This window comes from Triturus cristatus, chromosome 10 (genome assembly GCF_964204655.1).
Source record: "Triturus cristatus chromosome 10, aTriCri1.1, whole genome shotgun sequence".
In the NCBI taxonomy this organism is placed as follows: domain Eukaryota; kingdom Metazoa; phylum Chordata; class Amphibia; order Caudata; family Salamandridae; genus Triturus; species Triturus cristatus.
The window spans coordinates 1,092,649,908-1,092,670,032 of NC_140593.1; the positions used below are offsets into that span (position 1 = coordinate 1,092,649,908).

A 20,125-nucleotide genomic window follows, 5' to 3' on the forward strand; every position below is an offset into this window, starting at 1 on the left:
ATCTCATAGCGCAATTACCCAACCCACCGGAGGAGATAGGTCCTTTCATCGATCTAGTGGTGAAAATGAATTTCCGATTACAGGAACGAAGGACCGAGAAAGGGAAAGGCAGTGAAAACCGTTTCTTATCCTTCGGGGACAAAAGTGTAGAAAAAGCCAGAGAGGATCCTGCTTCCGCTTCCCAAGGCGAGACAACCGAACCAATGCAGATCGGGGGCATCAGGGGGCCCTTAACAAGTCAAGAAAGGGAAAGGCGAAGGAGGCAGAATCAATGCCTGTACTGCGGGAAAAGCGGCCACTTCGTCAGAGAATGTCCGGTGAAGCCAACGAAACCCCGGGGCAGAAGACCTTTCGCAGTGCCCATCACCAAGACGGACAAGGCGGGAAACGAAAACACCCAGTAGACAAGGGGATCCGTCCTCTGGGTTCTTCGACTCGCACCTTAGCGATCCCTGCGGTATTTGACGGCAGTCACCACGTAGGAATGGAAGTGTCCTTACGGAACCAGGCGGGCAGGACCTGGCAGGTGACAGCTATGTTAGACTCCGGTGCTACAGGCAGTTTTATCGATACTGCTTTTTCCTGTGCCCTGGGCACGGCTACAGTGCCAAAAGACCAACCTGAAACCGTCAAGGCTGTTGATGGTACGGATCTCACCTCCGGTCCTATCCGGCATCAAACAGAGAGCCTGATCATGTCTTTTGTTAATCACCACGCCGAATCAATCAGCTTTGATGTTATCGATGCCCCTCAATTCAAGGTGATATTGGGATTACCATGGTTGGTGAAACACAATCCCCACATCGATTGGGTGTCGAGAATAGTACATCTGAATTCGGAATACTGCAGTGAAACCTGTTATGCGAAGGACGATCTCCTGGGGAGTCATGCTATACAAGCACAATCGCTTCCTCTCCGAGGAATGGGGATAGTCTCCCAGGTAACTACACCAGCCATACCAGAGGAATACCAGGACCTAGCCGAGGTGTTCGACAAGAAGGGGGCTAACACCTTGCCACCGCATCGGTCGTTCGACTGCCGTATAGACCTCGTTCCAGGCTCCACCTTGCCTTGTAGCAGAATTTATTCGCTCACGGAAAAGGAGAACATCCACCTTCGCTCCTATTTGGATGAGTATCTGGACAACGGCTTTATACGTCATTCCAGGTCTCCGGTTTCCTCTCCTCTTTTCTTCGTATCTAAGAAGGAAGGTGATCTAAGGACCTGCATAGACTTTCGAGCTATGAATGCCATCACCGTAAAAAACCGTTACCCCCTGCCGTTAATCACCAACCTTCTGGATCAGGTAAAGAACGCCTCCGTATACACCAAGCTCGACCTCCGTGGGGCTTACCATCTCGTCAGAGTCCGAAAGGGTGACGAATGGAAGACCGCCTTTCGGACGAAATTCGGTCTGTTCGAATACCAGGTCATGCCTTTCGGACTCTGTAACGCCCCCGCGGCGTTTCAGTTCTTTATAGACGAGGTGTTACGGGACTACCTAGACGTCTTCTGTATCGTCTACATAGACGACATCTTGATATATTCGCAATCCATCACCGAACACGTGCAGCATGTGCGTTCCATCCTACGACAGCTGAGTAAACATCGCTTGTACGTGAAACTGGAAAAGAGCGTTTTTCACGTTACCTCGGTGGAGTTTCTGGGTCACATCATCACTCCGGCAGGCATACAAATGGACAGCAAGAAGGTGGACGCCATTCTGTCCTGGCCTCCTCCGGAGTCCGTAAAAGGGGTTCAACGGTTCCTGGGGTTCGCCAACTACTACCGGAGATTCATCACCGGATTCTCCGGGATGGTAGCTCCTATCACCCGCTTGTTGCGGAAAGGAGTACGGTTTGAGTGGAATCAGACAGCAGACGACGCTTTTCAGGAACTAAAGAGGCGTTTTACCATAGCCCCGGTCCTGGTGCACCCAGACACAGAACAGCCCTTCATTGTAGAGGCAGACGCATCTGAACACGCCATTGGAGGGGTGTTATCTCAAAGGAGTACTAGCACAGGACAGCTGCATCCGGTGGCTTTCTACTCCAAGAAACTGCAACCAGCCGAACGCAACTACACCGTGTCTGACAGAGAACTTCTCGCTATCAAGACCGCATTCGAGGAATGGCGCCACTTCCTGAAAGACGCTAAGCACACGGTTACCATCTACACGGACCACAGGAATCTCCAATTCCTGAGGTCAGCCCGTGCCCTTACCGCCCGACAGCTTCGATGGACTCTATTCTTTAATGAATACAATTTCGTGATCACATTTCGACCTGGGAAGGACAACGCCAAGGCCGATGCCCTATCACGGCTAGGAGAATCCGACGAGGAGGCAGAAAACACCGAGCCTGTCCCCATCATCGCTGAGACACGCTTCCAGGGCGTTGTAGCATCCTCAGACTTCATGCTTCAGGTACAAAAAGACACAAAGCAGTCCGACCTGGAGGTTCTGGCGGACGGACAAGGAGGGGTAACGTGCGTAGATGGGTTGCTGTTCCATGGACAACAATTGTATTTACCGGGGTTGACCAGTCAGCAAAAGGCAGTCTGCCTGTGCCATGACCATGTTCTATCCGGCCATCCGGGGTACCACAAGACGCTTGAGCTCGTACAACGACAGTTTTGGTGGCCATCGCTGGTGACGGATACCAAGAACTATGTGGCGAGCTGCACCATCTGTCTCTTAGGGAAGAACAAATCCGAGCCTCCTAGGGGTCTTCTACGTCCCATCCCGGTGCCACCGTATCCGTGGCACACCATTTCCATGGACTTCGTGGTGGAACTCCCTCTCACCAAGACGGGGCACACCACCATTCTCACCATAGTGGATCATCTCTCCAAGATGGCTCATTTCGTGCCTTTGGTGAAACTACCCACGGCTGCGGAACTGGCTTTGATCTTTGTACACGAGGTGGTTCGCCTCCATGGAATTCCATCGGTGGTGATCACGGACCGGGGATCGCAATTCATCTCCCGCTTCTGGAAGGAAGTATGCAGGATCCTCGAACTGGACGTGCGCCTGTCCTCGGCGTACCACCCTCAGACCGACGGTCAGGCCGAAAGAACCAACCACACCATGGAGCAGTACCTCCGTTGTTTACTGCTTATGGTTGAAAAGGAATGGTCCGAGGTGTTATGGATGGCGGAGTACGCCTATAACAACAGTAAACATTCGGCCATTGGAATGTCTCCTTTCTTTTGTCTTCATGGCCGTCATCCCCGCACCTCCGCATGGGAGGGTCCCCCCGACAGCAGGTTACCCACAGTCCGGTCATATCACGAATCCTTGCGCCGCATCTGGCAACAAGCCCGTTTTGAGTTGGCCAAGGCTAAGGACACCTACAAAGCACAGGCCGATGCACACAGACAGAAGGAGCCCAAGTATGGTGTGGGTGATCGGGTGTGGCTGTCCATTCGGCACCTCAATGTGCACGGTCCCAAGAAACTGTTGCCCCGTTTTGTGGGTCCGTTTGAGGTCGAGCGGGTGGTTAATCCCGTGGCTATGAGACTCTCACTCCCTCCACACATGAAGATTCACCCGGTCTTCCATGTCTCGCTGCTGCAACCGGTCCGTTCTGGTGACTCTCTTCCCTCTCCTCCTTCTCCGGTGGTGGTGGAGGACCATGTCGAGTATGAGGTCAAGGCCATTCTGGGTTCTCGTCGTACTAAGGGTAAGCTCTTCTACCTGGTTGACTGGAAGGGGTACGGGCCGGACGAGCGTTCTTGGGAGCCATTGTCCCATGTTCGCCATGCTCCCATACTGGTTCGTGCCTTTCATCTGAGCCATCCGCTCAGTCCTCGTCCTGTATCCCCCATTTAAGGTTCTGGCGGGGTTGAGGGGGGACCTGTTTTGGGGGGGGGGTACTGTCATGTTCACGGCGCCTGCCGTTTTCCCCGCTCCCCCGCTTCCCCGCTACCACACACAGAAACGGCCGAGAGACTCACTTCCGGCTGGGAGATGAGTCACGGTCTAGTCTTTAGACAAGCATAGCAGTTCACGGAAGCACTTCCGGGGGAAACGCTTAAACACCGCGTTTCCCGCCGGCTCTGTGCTTCGGATTTCGCTAGATGTGCTGAACGACACGAGACGCTGTTCTGCTGCACGGAAGACCTTGGAAGCGGGCTGTGCCTTCCTGACTGGAGCCCCGCTGTGGTCTTCGTAATCCCTCTGGGGAACAATAAGGTACTTTCGTTCCATTCTGGTGGAGTCACCGTAACGCGGCTGCGTTATGGGTGATCAGAAGTGGATCCGCGCAGGAGCGCTTAGAGTTATTGATTTTGACCGCGCAAGAGCGCCTTTTGATGATTTTGTTAGATCCGCGCAGGAGCGCTTAGAGTTATTAATTTTGACCGCGCAAGAGCGCCTTTTGATGATTTTGTTAGATCCGCGCTGGAGCGCTTAGGGTTGGTTGATCTTGAAAGCGCAGGAGCGTTTTATGGTTCATTTGCATCTTGTCCGCGCTGACGCGCTTGAAGATGATTTTGGTAAATCCGCGCAGGAGCGCTTAGGGTTATTTTGTTCTTGTTCGTTCTCCCTGGGTTTCCACTATTTGCTTTCCAGGGATGCCAGTATTTTGTTAAGCCCAGACACGTGGAACGGACGCGCAGGAGCGCTATTCCTTGAGTTCTTGATAGCCTAACGCTGCCATCTCGTCACAACTGAACCTTCCTTGAAGCTGTATTTCAGGGTTCAATAGTTGCAGCCACTGGTGAGTTCTAGGTTGGGAACAGGGCTTTTCTGTGTGTGTTTGGCGTATCTTGCAACGCGGGAGTTGGGTCCTTCACTGATCTGGGTCTCTTTGTCTTTCAGTTGGCTCCGAGACACCCTTCACCTCAACCCCCTGCTTTCATTCTGGCTCCCTTCCCTGCGTCCATCTCATCCTTGCTGGGTTCTACTGTCCACACGGGTCAGGTGGGTACAGGGGTGGGCGCTCCTGTCGTCTCTGCGGACTTGCTCCACAGGCAGAGGTAAGCATTGTGGGGCACTTGACACTTTCAAAATTCCTTCAAGGTAGGTTCTCTCTGATGCTGTCTGTTGACACTACATTTCAGCTATAACCCTAGCATTTAAACAACCCTCAGCAACTTCTTTTTCTAAGCATTCTAAATTGTTATCAATAGATAAAAGGACACCAATATTTACAAAATGTTTTTGTGAAACGTTGCTGGGCAATATTTTCAGTTCATTATCCAGGTGTCTCTTATTTTTCAATTTCTATTGACAAGCAAAATATTTCTTTAATTCTATTCTCCTGGTAATTCAAAATAAATAAATCTTGAGCTGCATTAACTTTAAGCCTCTTTCAAGTCCATACTTAGGCTTTTTTCTAATACTGAAAATCCATATGTGACGTTATACACAAATGATGTTCTGAACACTCACTCCTCCTTTGGCATTTGCTTGTCGCCCTGTTAGACCTTGTTTTTAGTTTTACAACCAGATTTTATTGGTTTTCAATGGCATCATCTACAGTCATAAGCATTGTGCATCTTCAATCAAGTACATAAAACACGCTATCATCATTTCCTGGTGCATTTGTTCAGAACTTACCCCCAACATAACTATCCCCCCTCCCTCCTTGAGTTGCGCTTAGGTGGATAAAATCTAATAGTCAAATGCTATTGGGTTCCTGTGTGCAAATCGTCGATTCTGGCTTACTACGGCGCCTGTCACCCTTGTTCCTGGTGTCCTTGTCCGTCATTTCCTTCTGGACAACTGGTGGTGGGGAGTCCGCTCCACTATTATCTTGCCTCTCCGCTGCTAATTCACTTACCAAGTTTTCCCAGGCCCTTGCCTTGTCCATCTTCCCTATGCCTCGGCCAGCTTCCCTGAGCAGCATTCTGCCTTCCGTCCCCGCCCATTTCTCTAGCTTCCTCTTCCAGGAAACAATCCTAGGCCCTCCCGATGCCTACCAGTTTCTGGCTATTTCCCTTTTGGGCAGGGCAAAAGCCAAATCCTGAAACTTCCTGTTTTGTTTTTGACCGGGTGTGGGAACCATCCTAGTAGGAAATGCTCAGGGGTGTGCGGGAGCTCCTTGTCTATGAGATCCCCTATCACTTGTCTAATCTCTTCCCAGTAGGCTTGCAGCGTGGGGCAGCTCCAGAACATGTGGATGATATGTGCTTCTCTCTCTCCGCACCTCGTGCACACTGCTGTGTCTATGCCGAAGTATCTTCTAATGCGGGACGGGGTTAGGTACTCTCTATGCAATATGTAGAAATTAATCAATTTGATTCACGCATTCCTAGATACTTTCGGGGTCCGCTCTAGGATCCGGTCCCATTCTGCCTCTGGGATCTTTTTACACAAATCCTCTTCCCACTGTAATCACAAGCACTCTAGTGGCTTATGCATGTCCTGTCTCATTGCCTTGTACAGGCAGGAAACTCTCTTGATTCTTCCCGTTGACAGTGCTACATATCTACATCCTGCCAGGGCCCGCGGTTCCGTCCCTCCTCCCCCCAGGTCACCCTGTTAGACCTTGAGGAAAGACCACACAAAGCTTGAAACACGTGTCAGCTAGGGAAAGGCATTTTGTAATCATTTGTTGTTGAGCTACTTGCTGTATGGATATTTTTCAATGAATTTAAATTTCGAATAAAGATGTAATTTTACGGAATCCTATGAAAGCTGAGGCTCAGCACCAAAACCATGGAAAGAATACAAAAATCTGCATTTATAAACACTCAGGAGGCCCAGAGTGTCAATATTTCATGGAGATCATACAGATATTGTGCATAAATTCGTCAACGAACCAGGATCAGTTCATTATATGTGCATGGTATTTATTCATATCATGCCATTGGTATTAAGTTAGTCAATTCTTCATATTTAAATTGCTCCCTAATGCAACAACTGTGGGACCCTAAGTTTCTGCTAAACTCTGACCAATGCGTACGTAAACATAGCTACACAATTAATAATCACTGTAATCGAATGCTCTCACTAAATAAAGTGAGTGCTAACTATCTCTGTGAATTATTTCTAGAAATTCTCTCCTACAATAAGCTTACATTAAGAGTGCCCTCATTGTCACTTTTAAGGGTAAAAATGCAAAATTGATTTCACAGCAGTCTTTTCCTACATGTAGCTCTCTCGCCCTCTGGGCTTGGTTGTATTTGTTTCAATAACACTCTATTACAGGTCATGTGGGCCATGTTTCAAGTTATCAATGTTCTACCAAAAGAGCATTAATTCAATTTGTCTGAATGGTAGACATATGCTGTGTATGCCTTACTATCAGCTCCTGTTTCATCTCTCCAACAGACTCGATAGCATGGACATCTAATCAAACTTCATTTCTCATTCAACAGTTAGGGGCCTATTAGGATGGCGGGCGGACTTTAGTCCGCCCTCCACCCTAGCGGTGCTGGGACCGGCCGCCAGTGGTGCGGCGGTCCCGCACCGGCAATTAGGATGCCACCGCCACCGTGGCAGTGGCATCCTCTATTCCCAGCATTGTGGCGGGCGGTGCTCACAGCACCGTCCGCCACAATGCTGTGGCTGCACTGTGCATTTGCAAGCACAACGTGGCAGGCACCACGCGGTGCCTGCCCTGTCGTCCATGCAAATGCCCCCCCAACATCCAGGGGGCCCGCAATGGGCCCCCAACTCAGGACTCCGCATGCCTTTAAAGGCTGCTTCCCGCTGGCATCCTAATATGGCTGGCGGTGTCTAGCAGACACCGCCACCATATGCAACCCTTTTCAGTCCGGTCGACCCGTTGACCAGGCGGAAAAGCGGCGGACGGTCTTTCCGTCTGCCGCGATACCCCCTGCCATAATATGGCGGGAGGGAAATGGGAGGTGGGCGGGGTATGATGTAGGACGGATTGCCACTGTGTTTAAAAGATAGTGTTTCCATTGTGAATTTGCATACACTACAAGTGCTAACATGTCCCACAAACTGAGCTTTTCTTTGAATAGCTCCTCTCCTATAACCTGTCTGCCAAGGTATGATGTAAATAATCTGCAAACATAGCGGTCTCTCTACAGATAGAGAAACTGATCAAACAGCAGTTCATATCTCTGACTTCTAGGATAATGTAAGAAGATATTTTTGTGTGATGATCTTCAACAAATCTTCTCCATGTTTGATGCAAATATACAGAAATTTATACTTTATTCCTATAATTTTGCACATGTTAAATAATTTCTCCTAATTCTTGCGCGGCACCCCTTCTTTCCAAAAAAAGAATATATCACTTATATAACATGATTGTTTTTTATGTTTTCAAAACAAAACGGCAATTTTATCGCTCTTTCAAAATCTGTCACAAAGAGGTTAGCTCCAACAGTGACCACTAAATAAGTATACGATGTGGGTTGTAAAAGCAACCCCTTTGTTGTTACCTGGTGAAAAAGGTAAAAGATGACTGTGAGTTTGGAAGTGAGGACAGTAGAGCAGTGGAGTAGGCACATTTTATAGGTCATTCACACTTTGATTTGTTCTGGCATGGATAATATTTTGGCATTGTCCCAAGTATTTCTGTGTTTAGGTATTCTGATGATAAATGATGACATTGTTCCAGAGCTGTAACATAGTTTAAGGTGACGTAAGGGTGACTGTGTAGGAGGCACCGAAGGGGGCATAAAGGGTATTGTTAAAGTTGTCAAAGATGACACAAACTTTAAACAAACTATCAAGTTGGACAACTCAGTGCAGTCTCTAGCTAAGTGGACTATGCTCATAAGAAATGCCACAAAGGAACCTGCAGAGCTGCTCAGTCTACCAGCTTACTGAAAACCATATCTATCGGCTATCTCTCACACCTCTTCATCCACCATACTGCTAAGTGCTGTGTCCCATATCACGATATCCGCACCTTGCAGGTCATCATGCACAACATAGAAACATTCCCTACATAGGGTAAAAAAACGACATAGAATAAAAAACAAAGACAACACCCTTCCAGCAACACACCCTACACAAGGGGTAGTAAGCATTTTACAAATGTTGCAATACATTATAATAAGTGTCTGGACAATATCATATGTCAGGGTGGTGTCAGGTACACTCTTAGGCCTGAAATTGGGGATAGGAAATAATGGTGGTAAACAGATCTATTTAGTGAGATGGCTATTTGGAGGAGAGAATAAATTGAGGGAAGGGTTGGAGATAAACTTTGCAAAAGGCGCTGCCGTTAATCGGAAGATGGGGTGATGTACATTGTCCTGCGTGAAGACGGTCTGACTGCGATTGCTGAACAAGCTGCGGTTAGAGAGGATCAAGTTGAGCTAGAGGATGTGGGAAAGGTAATCCTTGACCAGGTTAAGATAACTTCAAGTAAGGTGGAGTTTGTAAAGAAGATCAAGTTAATGGAAGAAGGTGTCAAGGGGACCAGGAGGACAGCAGAGGAAGGCAAACAAGAGAGAAATGGAAGGGAAGAAAAAGAATCGCTGCTCCAAAGAAACGGGGCATCATTGAGCATGGAGCAAAAGCAGTGAAAAGGGACTTGTTAACCTTGTGTTCTACTTCATCAACTATTTTGTCGATCCAATGGGAGTGTGAGCGACATGCTTGTTATGGAGTGCGACACCACGGTGACACTGGACAACTCAAAGGCACACAACGACAAACAATCATTGTTTTAGTGTGCGCTAAACTGTGGTGTAATACATTGCAATGCACAACTGTCAAAATTCATAAATACTGTACAAAGAAAGATAACGTCAGTCGTTTGTGCAACATGCTCTTTTCCTTTTTCCCTATATAACTGTTTTCTATGATCTGCATTCTAGTGAAGTCAATACTGAAAATGCTAGAGGGACGGCTGGACAAGGAAGCACAGGACTTCGTGAAAAAGCTGAAAGAAATGGAGAAGTACATGGGAGACGAAGACTAAATTATATTTTACAGAATGTATGCCATTTGTTAAGAAAATATAAAAGAAAAAACTAAAATAAATATTATAGTTAAAATTGTTTTCATTTGATATATTTAGGTGTACGTTATCTATTGTTCTGTTGGGTCAAGGTCAGCTTACAAGGAACTAAGGCTTTTAATAGGTCCTGTTTTATCGATAACATTATTGTGGTATATCAGTGTATCGTTTGCCTTGGAAGGCCTTTCATTTCCATCCATTAAGTGGTTTTGTAAGCCTTGCACTAGAACCTACCCGTGACCTGTGTGTACAGTACTGCCATTCTTGTTTAACTTTAGATGTAGGGTTTCGTATTCCACTCGAAGGAGCTTGAAGAGGACATATGCTGAAGCATGACATGACGCGCCTCAAAACCACCATTTATTTAAAACCCAAAGTGAAGATCCTAGCAGTATCAAACATTTATGGAACACACCCTTCGACTGATCTGTGGTAATGCCATCTTCAGAGCACGGCGCTAGTGTGTGCCCATTATTACTATGAACTTGTTGGCTAGCTGGCTAGTACCTGAATAAAGTTAGATTTGTTTTGTTCCTTCTAAATGGAATGTAACCATTTCACATTCCCAGTTATATTTTTATAACAGTCATGATTTCTTCACAATGTAGCAGATGTATGAATACAGTCATTTACTTAAGAAACCAAGTAAGGCGAGTGTAAGGTATGTTTAACATGTTTGACTACAATGTTTTATATTTGTATTTTACATTTAATAAAATGTGAAACTGACATTTGGTCTGTGTGACTTTCCAACATTTTATAAATGTGTCGCATTTTCCAAAATACAGCCTGAATTACCTAGACCTTGCAGCAGATGACGACTTGTTTCACAACAATTATTTGCACATCTAGTGTGGAATCTGATGCCCCTAAATTGCCCTCTGCATGTGAAAAATAATTCACAAAAGTAGGATTTGGGGCTATCCACATAATAGCAACAGACAGGCCTAAACAATGGAATAAATATGTGGTTTTGATATTGGTATGTTAACCATACCGAGGAACGCCAGTGTGATGATGGGGATTAATTGAACATAAGGCTAAAAAGGGTGCCCCAAAATACACCAAAAGGAACTTGGGCAATATCTGAAATGAAGGAAAAAATATTTCTTTTAGATTAATAGATTCAAACAGTAATTCAATATTCGGACGACCATCCATTTATTCAAGGAAACAATGAATGGCTTAAAATACATCATCAATTATTCACAACAGCCAAAATAAAAGAAAACTAAAAATATAACACTTAAGGACTTTCATTTTCCAACAAAACATGTAGAAGTAGATCAAGAAACAAATATGCAGGTGGTTTCAAACATGATGATCAAGGATCTGGAAAAATAGAGAAGTGCATGTACACACATAGCACGTGAAGTGAGGCAGCATTCATTGTCATTTCAATAGACTGAAAACAAGTTATGAGGGTTCAACATTTTCCTTCCTAGTAGACATGTAATATATATATAATGGCGTTTTAATCCAAACTGAGTTGATGAATCATCAGGACAAAAAAGTAAAAAGATCTGCAAACTAACAAATAAGACTATAAGAATTGGGACTAATCCATAGTTATTGAAAAGGAACAGGTAAGTCAAAACATCTCTTGCTAAATACACACCAGTTTCCCAATTCTTCCCTCACCATGTCCACAATAATGGAATGTGTGTGTTGGTATACACTAACACTTGCAAGTTATCTCACGCTGGGACACCCAGAAATCCGGCAGTGGGCAAGGTTTGCTCGCACTGAAATTCAGCTTTACTTGTGGAAATTTGCAAGTGATGCATCCAATTTATGCCAGTACTCTGTGAATTCAAAATGGAAATTTGAGGTATTAATTTCCAAAATTCTTTCAGTCTACGAGCTGTCTCCACAGTCATGTCAGAAAACATACGAAAAGGAAATTCATTCTGGGCTGAAATTCATATCTCCTTGAAAAATTAGGCAAGAACGGCTTACTGTCGCAGAGAGAACTGGAAGGGCCTCGACCGCGCTCCGCGCCAACTCGGGTCCGGGGCAGGCCATTGTCAGGCCAAGAACGTGGAGGGCAGATCCGGGAGCACAGAGACGACTGGCGGGGACGTGCAAGGACCCGCAGGTGCGCTGGGACGCCCCGAGCCCCTGGTACGGTGGAGATCGCACCCAAGGCGAACAGAACCATCAGTCGCGCCGTGCTGGTGACTGCAAAGACCCCAAAACCCATAGCTCACTCAGCGCTTCTGGAACAGGGAAAACCGACAGGCCGCGCTTGTGAGCGAGACGAGTGGCAGGCGGCGGGGACTACCTGTCAGAACTGGCCGGACCAGGAGAAGATGGGGAGAAAGGGCCAACGCGTCACCGCACAAGCCAAACTCGACAAATATGCCTTCGCTAAAGACTCCAATGGCCCGCCGGAGCGCAAAGAGCTTTCAGCTGGGACCCCAGACTCCGGGGGAGTACCCAAGGTGACATTAGAAGATATTATGGCAGCTCTTGCCAGCGTGCAATCCACGGTGGGTTCGATCTCTGCAGACGTTTTCTTCCTCCGAGTGGATTTCCAAAAAATGAACGCCAGAGTGACGGAAGTGGAGTAGGTGGCGAAATCCCTTACTAAAGACACCGCCTCGCTGCTCCACAGAGTTGGTCGGTTGGAGAATGACAATAAAATCTTGGCGGCCAAGCTAGATGATCAGGAGGGGCGCTCTCGGCGGAACAACGTCAGAATTACGGGGGTCCCGGAAGGCGAAGGGATCCACGCCATGGATCTCTATGTAGAAGACCTAATACAGGCTAAGCTTCAACCTCAGGGGCTCTCCACCCTCTTTGCCGTGGAGAGAGCGCACAGAGAGCCGGGCGGTAAGCCCACACCCGGAGCACCCCCAAGACCTATCCTGGCCCGCATCTTTAACTTTCGGGATCGAGACGCTATCCTGCAGGCGGCGAGGGTGGCACCGCCAGTGCTAATCCAGAATTCCCAGATCTCCTTCTTTCCAGACTATACGGCGGCGGTTGCTCAGCTCTGAAGAAGCTTTGTGGAGGTAAAAAAAGAACTTTTTCGAAGGGGGCTTCCATACGCAATGCTCTTTCCGGCGAAGCTGAGGGTGGTGGCGGATGGAAAGACATGTTTCTTTGAAACGCCAGGGGAGGCCCAAGACTGGCTTGAGGGATGGCAGCGAGCCGAGGGTGATGAGCACTCATGGCAGCGTCGACGACAAGATAAAGCAGAAAAGGAGGACGCCGAGATATCAGCACAAGAGCGGCGGGCATCACCTTCCCCGAATGCAGACACTGGGGAATGACACGGCTACAAGTAGCAGCTGAACTGGCGGTGTGGAGACGAGGCGAGCCCTTCCCACACGGTGAACTGACTATGTGAAGAGCTTATGTACATAACGACCTGCCCTTACCGGTGCTGTTGGCGACGGGTCGGGATTGCAGGCTCAATTGGGATGCTAAACGGCGAAGGCTGACTGAAAGGCTGTCTTGGAGGTTGGGGGGACTACAGTACCGACTCTCGGACTTCTCTCCCCCGGCACGCAAGTACTGTTTATGGGATCAAAGCACTCTGCTATGTTGGGGTGGCGGGTAGTTGGGGATCCGTCTGGCAGGGAAGCAGGGAGGGGGGTGGTGGATGGGGGTTGTTTTCCGTTAGTGGTTTTTGGGGCTCTTCTGTTGTTCTTTAATTTGTTACTGTTTCTTATACACCTGGAGTGAGAATTGAGAGTACACCCACACGAAGCACGTTTGAGTACCAAAAATGTATTAGTGATACAAGGTCCATCACAGAGTTGGTCCACGCCACATGTTTGCGCACACGCACAGCGAAAACCGTACCGAGATAATGGCGAGTGCAACGATGGGTGATCGTCTTGGCCCGGGCGGCCCGTTGACAGTGATGTCATGGAATGTAAACGGCCTGGGCAACAAAATTAAGAGGGGGCTGGTGCTGCAGCATATTAAGAGGCACACTCCATCGGTGGCTCTCCTACAAGAGACCCATCTGGCTGGCACGGCCGTGCGGGCACTTGATAGATGGGGGTTCAAAATGGTAGCGCACTCAGAGTTCACCTCCGGCTCCAGAGGAGTTGGGATCCTCCTCCGGAAAAGCTGTCCCTTGGTGGTGACCGGGAAATGGGCAGATGACCAGGGGCGGTTTGCTGCGATATCGGGACAATGGGAGGGATGCAGCTTTAATTTTGTTACGGTATACATCCCCCCAGCACTACACTCGCTTGCTTTTCCGGCCCTGGGAGGGTTCCTGCTGGGCCTACCCCAGGGAGAACTGATCATAGGGGGCGACTTTAACGCCATAGTGGATTCAGAGTGGGATAGGCACCACCCGAGAGGACCAAACACGACCCCTACACCCCTACGGAGCTTCATGAACGCCATGGGGCTCCTTGACGGTTGGCGCATGCGACACCCCACAGACCGCCAATATACTCATCATGCTAGCGCGCACAATAGTCTCTCTCGAATTGACTACCTCCTCACCTCTCCTACATGTATGGATCACATACAAGAGATTAAACACCTCCCCTGGGGCATTTCGGATCACTCACCAGTGTTGCTAACATATTCCTCAGGCCTCTCATGTAGAAGGCGCACTTTCCCGATACATCCTGGATACATAAAGGTCCCAGGCGTGAGAAAGACGTTGCATAAAACTACAAAACAGTACTTTCCCGAAAACATACACTCTGTTTCCTCCCCTATTGTCCTCTGGGAGGCTTACAAAACAGTGCTGCGTGGACAGGCCATTGCAGTAATTACAGCCCATAAACGAGAAGCGTCACAACAGGCGGCGACACTTGAGGAAACAGTGACCATGGCAGAAAGGGAGCACACCAGAGACCCCACCGACGCGAATACGCATACACTTAACCTTGCGAAACAGGCATATAGAGACCATCTATGGGAGGCGGCCCAGATGCGCCTAGCAAAAACGCAGCACACAATATACGAGATTGGGGATAAGGCGGGCAGACTGCTAGCGTGGCTAGACAAAAAAGAGAAGGCCGACCGGTGGGTGGCGCGGCTGCGACTGACCTCCGGGGAGGACGTGATAAACCCGGACGACATAGCGATGGCCTTTGCAAATCACTATGAACAGGTATACACCTCTGCGGTGACGACCACCACAGAGGATAATTTAAAATTCCTCAAAGACATACGGCTTCCGAAACTGGCCTTAGATGACGCACTTGCACTAGAAAAGAGTCTTTCAGAAGAGGAGGTCGCCCTAGCTATTCACGGCCTTCAGTCGGGGAAAGCGCTAGGACCGAATGGGATTCCAGTAGAACTGTTCAAACGAGAGGTGACTACGATAGTGCCGCACTTGCTGTAAATGTATGAGGCCAGTCTGGAGGAAGGCATACTTCCACGAGACATCAGAGTCGCAACTCTGGTCGCAATATTAAAGCCCGGGAAGCCCCCCACCGAGTGTACCTCCTACAGACCTATCTCACTCCTAAATGTGGAAGCCAAGATATTGGCAAAAATATTAGCAACCCGTATACAACCTCACTTGCAGACGATTATCCACCCAGACCAGTCGGGCTTTATGCCCGAGCGGAACACTGCAATGAATATTAGACGGCTGCACGCCATACTGGCCAGTGGGCCCTACATCCATGAGGATGCAGTTATACTCTCGCTAGACGCGATTTTGGCTTTCGACCGAGTGGAGTGGCCCTTTCTATTTGCGGTGCTTAGGTATTTTGGTTTTGGGCCCAAATTTTGCGCATGGGTACGGCTACTCTATACAGAACCTCTGGCGCAGGTGGCGGTGAATGGCCGGCTCTTGAGAGACTTTGCACTAGGACGAGGTACTAGACAAGGGTGTCCTCTCTCCCCTCTGCTATTCGCCCTGGTTTTAGAGCCATTGGTGGCATGGATAAGGCAGGATCCAGTTATATCAGGGCTAAAATGGACGGAGAGCTGGGATGACCGTATCTCACTCTATGCGGACGATATCTTGGTATATTTGACACAACCGAAACGGTCCATAGCTGCACTACTGGATATCTGCGACTCCTATGGTAGATTCTCTGGCTATTCGATTAACTGGACGAAGTCAGTGCTTTACGTCCTACAGGGGTCTCCGCCACAACTCCCCGAAGGAGTGTTAATACCAATGGCGGAGGATGGTTTCAAATATCTGGGCATAAACATCACGCCGGATCCAGCACTATTCCTAGAACGCAATTTACTTCCGCCCCTAAAAAGACTGAAAAGTGATGTCAAATATTGGCACTCCCTGCCGCTGACGTTACTGGGGAGAGCGGCGCTATTCAAAATGATGGCTCTCCCTCGCTTCCTCTACGCGCTGCAGAATGCGCCCGCCTCAGTCCCAGACTCTTACTTCAAATCGATCGACGGAGATGTGGGATGTCTGCTGTGGGAGGGCAAACCTCATAGAATAGCTCTCTGCAAACTTATGCGGAGTTGGTATGATGGGGGAATCGTGCTGCCTAACATACGTCTATATTATTGGGCGTCCCAACTGATAATAATCAATCAATGGATACATGCAGCGCAAGATGGACCCGCCTTACGAATGGACAGGGCGGTGCTGGGCCTACACGGAGTCCTCCAAGCCTTATATGATAAATCAGGGACAAATAAGCTAAAAGGCCCCACAGCGCACACGGTACAGATATGGCACACGGCACAGCGCAGGTTGGGATGGGAGGGGGTGATTACGCAGCAGACGCCGCTATGGATCTCCCCTAAGATAGGTATGGGTCACTTACGTAAAGAATTTGAGGGGTGGGACCTCATAGGCATATCCAGGGTCGGTGACCTCTGGAGGAAAGGTGGGGTGATACCGTTTGAGAAGCTGCAAACAGAGTATCAGATGAACCAGACTGAGCAGTTTAAATTCTTACAAATACAACATGCACTACAGAAAGCTATACCCAGGGGGACCACCTTACCGGAGTCCTCCCCGCTTGAGGATTGGCTGCTCACAGACCACCTCACCAAGAAAGCTATATCATTGACCTACCGTAAACTGGTGAACCATCAAAAAGACCCCACGGAGATCCTTAAAAGAAAGTGGGAGGCAGCAGTGGGGCCCATGGACGAACAAGAATGGTATGAAGCGTTGGCGTCTCCCCGAGAGGTGGCCATCCCATCCAAAATAAAACTGGTGCACCGGATATACTACACTAGAGACACACTTCATAAAATGGGGAAGGCACTTACTCCGCTCTGTCTGCGAGGGTGTGGCCTACAGGTCACCTTCTTTCACACCATATGGGAATGTCCCGACATTACCTTGTACTGGGGGGAGGTCATGGCGACTATCTCATGGGTGTCAGGATGTCAGCAGCTCAAGACAAACGAACCTGCCACTAACCTTACGTAACAGCCAGCGGGGACGACAACCTGTAGAGAGGCCTCCCTATTCGCCGAGATCCTATCTCCCACAGAACCTTGAACAATCATATGGGAGGCAGAACCCCGGGGAACAGGGAAGAGAGAAGCCCGTCAGGTGCAGCTGTGGAATCGTAGGGAGATGGCCCAGGCACCTTTCCTTGATGGTCAGACTGCAAAGAATAGAGGACATGGATCAGTACTAGGCAAGGAAAACAAAAGAAACAATGGCAAGAATATGTATGACTGGGCAAGGAACCCCACTCACAAAGAACTTGGATGCGAGAGTCGAGGGAGCAGGGAGATCCTCTCTTCTTCTTGGAGATCTGTCCCACCAGCCAGAAAACAATAATGTTGTGAGCCCCACAGAGGTACGTGTCTTAAGTGCAGGAAAGTCTCGTGACTCTTAATCACCACAGTCAGCCCAATGTGTAGTACAACGAGATGTCACAGGTTCCGCCACTACTAAATGGGTTCTGAGACCTAATCACCTAATACGGGGCAATAGGGAAAGGGAAACAGTGAAGTGACAGATCGCTAATAATTACAGGAAGGGATTGTGGTCATGAGCGCCTGAAGAGCGTTGTCAGTCACGCCCTTCGCGCTCCTTACCTGCGTCCCTGGCAAGGGTCCACGCAGCGAGTCACGGGCAAGATTCCATATCTCGAGGCGGGAAGGAAAGCTTCCGCCCACGGGATACCGTAGCAACGCCGCCCACCTCTCCAGCGGGAAGGAAAGCGTCCGCGCACGGTGGTAGCGTTGAACAAGATACAGCTTATAAATCCAGTCTTTTAGCGGGAAGGAAAGCGTCCGCGGAGACTGGAGCTCGACGATTCTGTAACAGGGATAGCGGCAAGGCAACTTCCGCTACAGGTCAGGGTCTGGTTCTGATTGTCAAGCACTAACCTGTTGTGGAGGTGGAGCTTATATAGGGGCGGGATGCCTTCGTTTCCCGCGTTTGCCTTGGCAGGGCCCCTTGGCTTTGTGGGAAATGTAGTGCGGCATGCATTTGCACTTCTCTCGCCTGTGTCCGTGAGAGCAATAAGTCGTATGGTTGTGCGTGCGGACCGGGGCTTGGGCGTCGTACCGGAGTATCGCTACAGAACCCCCTCTCAAGGACCGCCGACCCGGCGGGCGACCAGGCTTACCTGGATTGATCCTATGGAAATGTTCCAGCAAGTCTGGACAGTGGAGATTTTGAATGGGTTCCCAGGTCCTGTCTTCCACCCCATACCAATCAATCAATCAATCAATCAATCAATCATCGCATTTATATAGTGCACTACTCACCCAGAGGGTCTCAAGGCGCTGGGGGGTCCGCTACTGCTCGAACAGCCAAGTCTTGAGTTGCTTCCTGAAGGCGAAGTGGTCCTGGGTCTGGCGGAGGTGGGTGGGGAGGGAGTTCCATGTCTTGGCGGCGAGGTAGGAGAAGGATCGTCCCCCTGTGGTGGCTCTTCGGATGCGGGGGACGGTGGCGAGGGCGTGGCTGGTCGATCGAAGCTGGCGTTTGGGAGCGTAGAAGTTGAGGCGGCTGTTGAGGTATCCTGGGCCTTGGTTGTGCAGGGCTTTGTGTGCGTGGGTGAGGAGACGGAAGGTGATTCTCTTGTTGACCGGGAGCCAGTGCAGGTCTCTCAAGTGTCTGGAGATGTGGCTGCGACGGGGGATGTCCAGGATGAGTCGTGCTGAGGCGTTCTGGATCCGCTGGAGTCTCTTCTGGAGTTTGGCGGTGGTTCCAGCGTAGAGGGAGTTGCCGTAGTCCAGATGGCTGGTGACGAGGGCCTGGGTGACCGTCTTCCTGGTCTCGGTGGGGATCCACCGGAAGATCTTGCGTAGCATGCGCAGGATGTTGAAGCACGACGAGGAGACAGCGTTGACTTGTCTGGTCATGGAGAGGGAGGAGTCCAGGATGAAGCCCAGGTTGCGTGCGTGGTCTGTTGGTTTGGGTGCGCTGCCTAGGGCGGGGGGCCACCAGGAGTCGTCCCAAGCGGCGGGTGAGGATCCCAGGATGAGGACTTCCGTCTTGTCCGAGTTCAGTTTCAGGCGGCTGTTCTTCATCCATTCGGCTACCTCTTTCATCCCTTCGTGAAGGTTGGCTCTGGCGGTGGCGGGGTCGTTGGTGAGGGAGAGGATCAGCTGGGTGTCGTCGGCGTAGGAGATGATGTTGAAGTTGTGCTGGCGTGCGATGTCAGCGAGGGGGCTCATGTAGACGTTGAAGAGAGTAGGACTGAGCGAGGAGCCTTGAGGGACGCCGCAGATGACTTCGGTGGCTTCAGATCTGAACGGAGGGAGGCGGACTCTCTGTGTCCTTCCGGTGAGGAAGGAGATGATCCACTCCAGTGCCTTTTCTTGGACTCCGACGTTGCTGAGGCGTTGTACTAGGGTACGGTGGCAGACAGTGTCGAAGGCCGCGGAGAGGTCGAGGAGGATGAGGGCCGCTGTTTCTCCGTTGTCGAGTAGCGCTCGGATGTCATCCGTGGCTGCGATCAGGGCGGTCTCGGTGCTGTGGTTGGCCCGGAAGCCAGACTGCGAGGGGTCGAGGGATCCGTTCGTCTCGAGGAAGGCGGCCAGCTGCTTGTTGACGGTCTTCTCGATGACTTTTGCGGGAAATGGGAGCAGCGAGATGGGGCGGTAGTTCTTGAGGTCGGTGGGGTCGGCCGATGGCTTCTTGAGTAGGGCGCTGAGTTCGGCGTGCTTCCAGCTCTCCGGGAAGGTAGCGGTGTCGAAGGAGGTGTTGATGATGTTCCGCAGGTGGGGTGCGATGACAGCGTCGGCCTTGTTGAAAACGTGGTGAGGGCAGGGATCGGTCGGAGATCCGGACTGGATGGAGTTCATCGTGCGGACAGTGTCTTCGGTGTTGATCGGGGTCCAGG

General features: G+C 49.7%; 1 protein-coding gene across 2 annotated transcripts in view; it reads left to right on the plus strand.

Annotated features, from left to right (window-relative positions):
• The window catches only part of BAIAP3 (BAI1 associated protein 3), a 1,035,958-nt gene extending 1,025,334 nt beyond the window's left edge, over positions 1-10,624 (plus strand). For both annotated transcript variants that reach the window (XM_085629280.1, XM_085629278.1), the window contains exon 34: positions 9,754-10,624. In XM_085629280.1, coding sequence (XP_085485406.1) covers positions 9,754-9,857 — 104 coding nt within the window. In that variant the 3' untranslated portion in view covers positions 9,858-10,624. The remainder of the gene's footprint in view (positions 1-9,753) is intronic.
• The last annotated feature ends 9,501 nt before the right edge of the window (positions 10,625-20,125 follow it).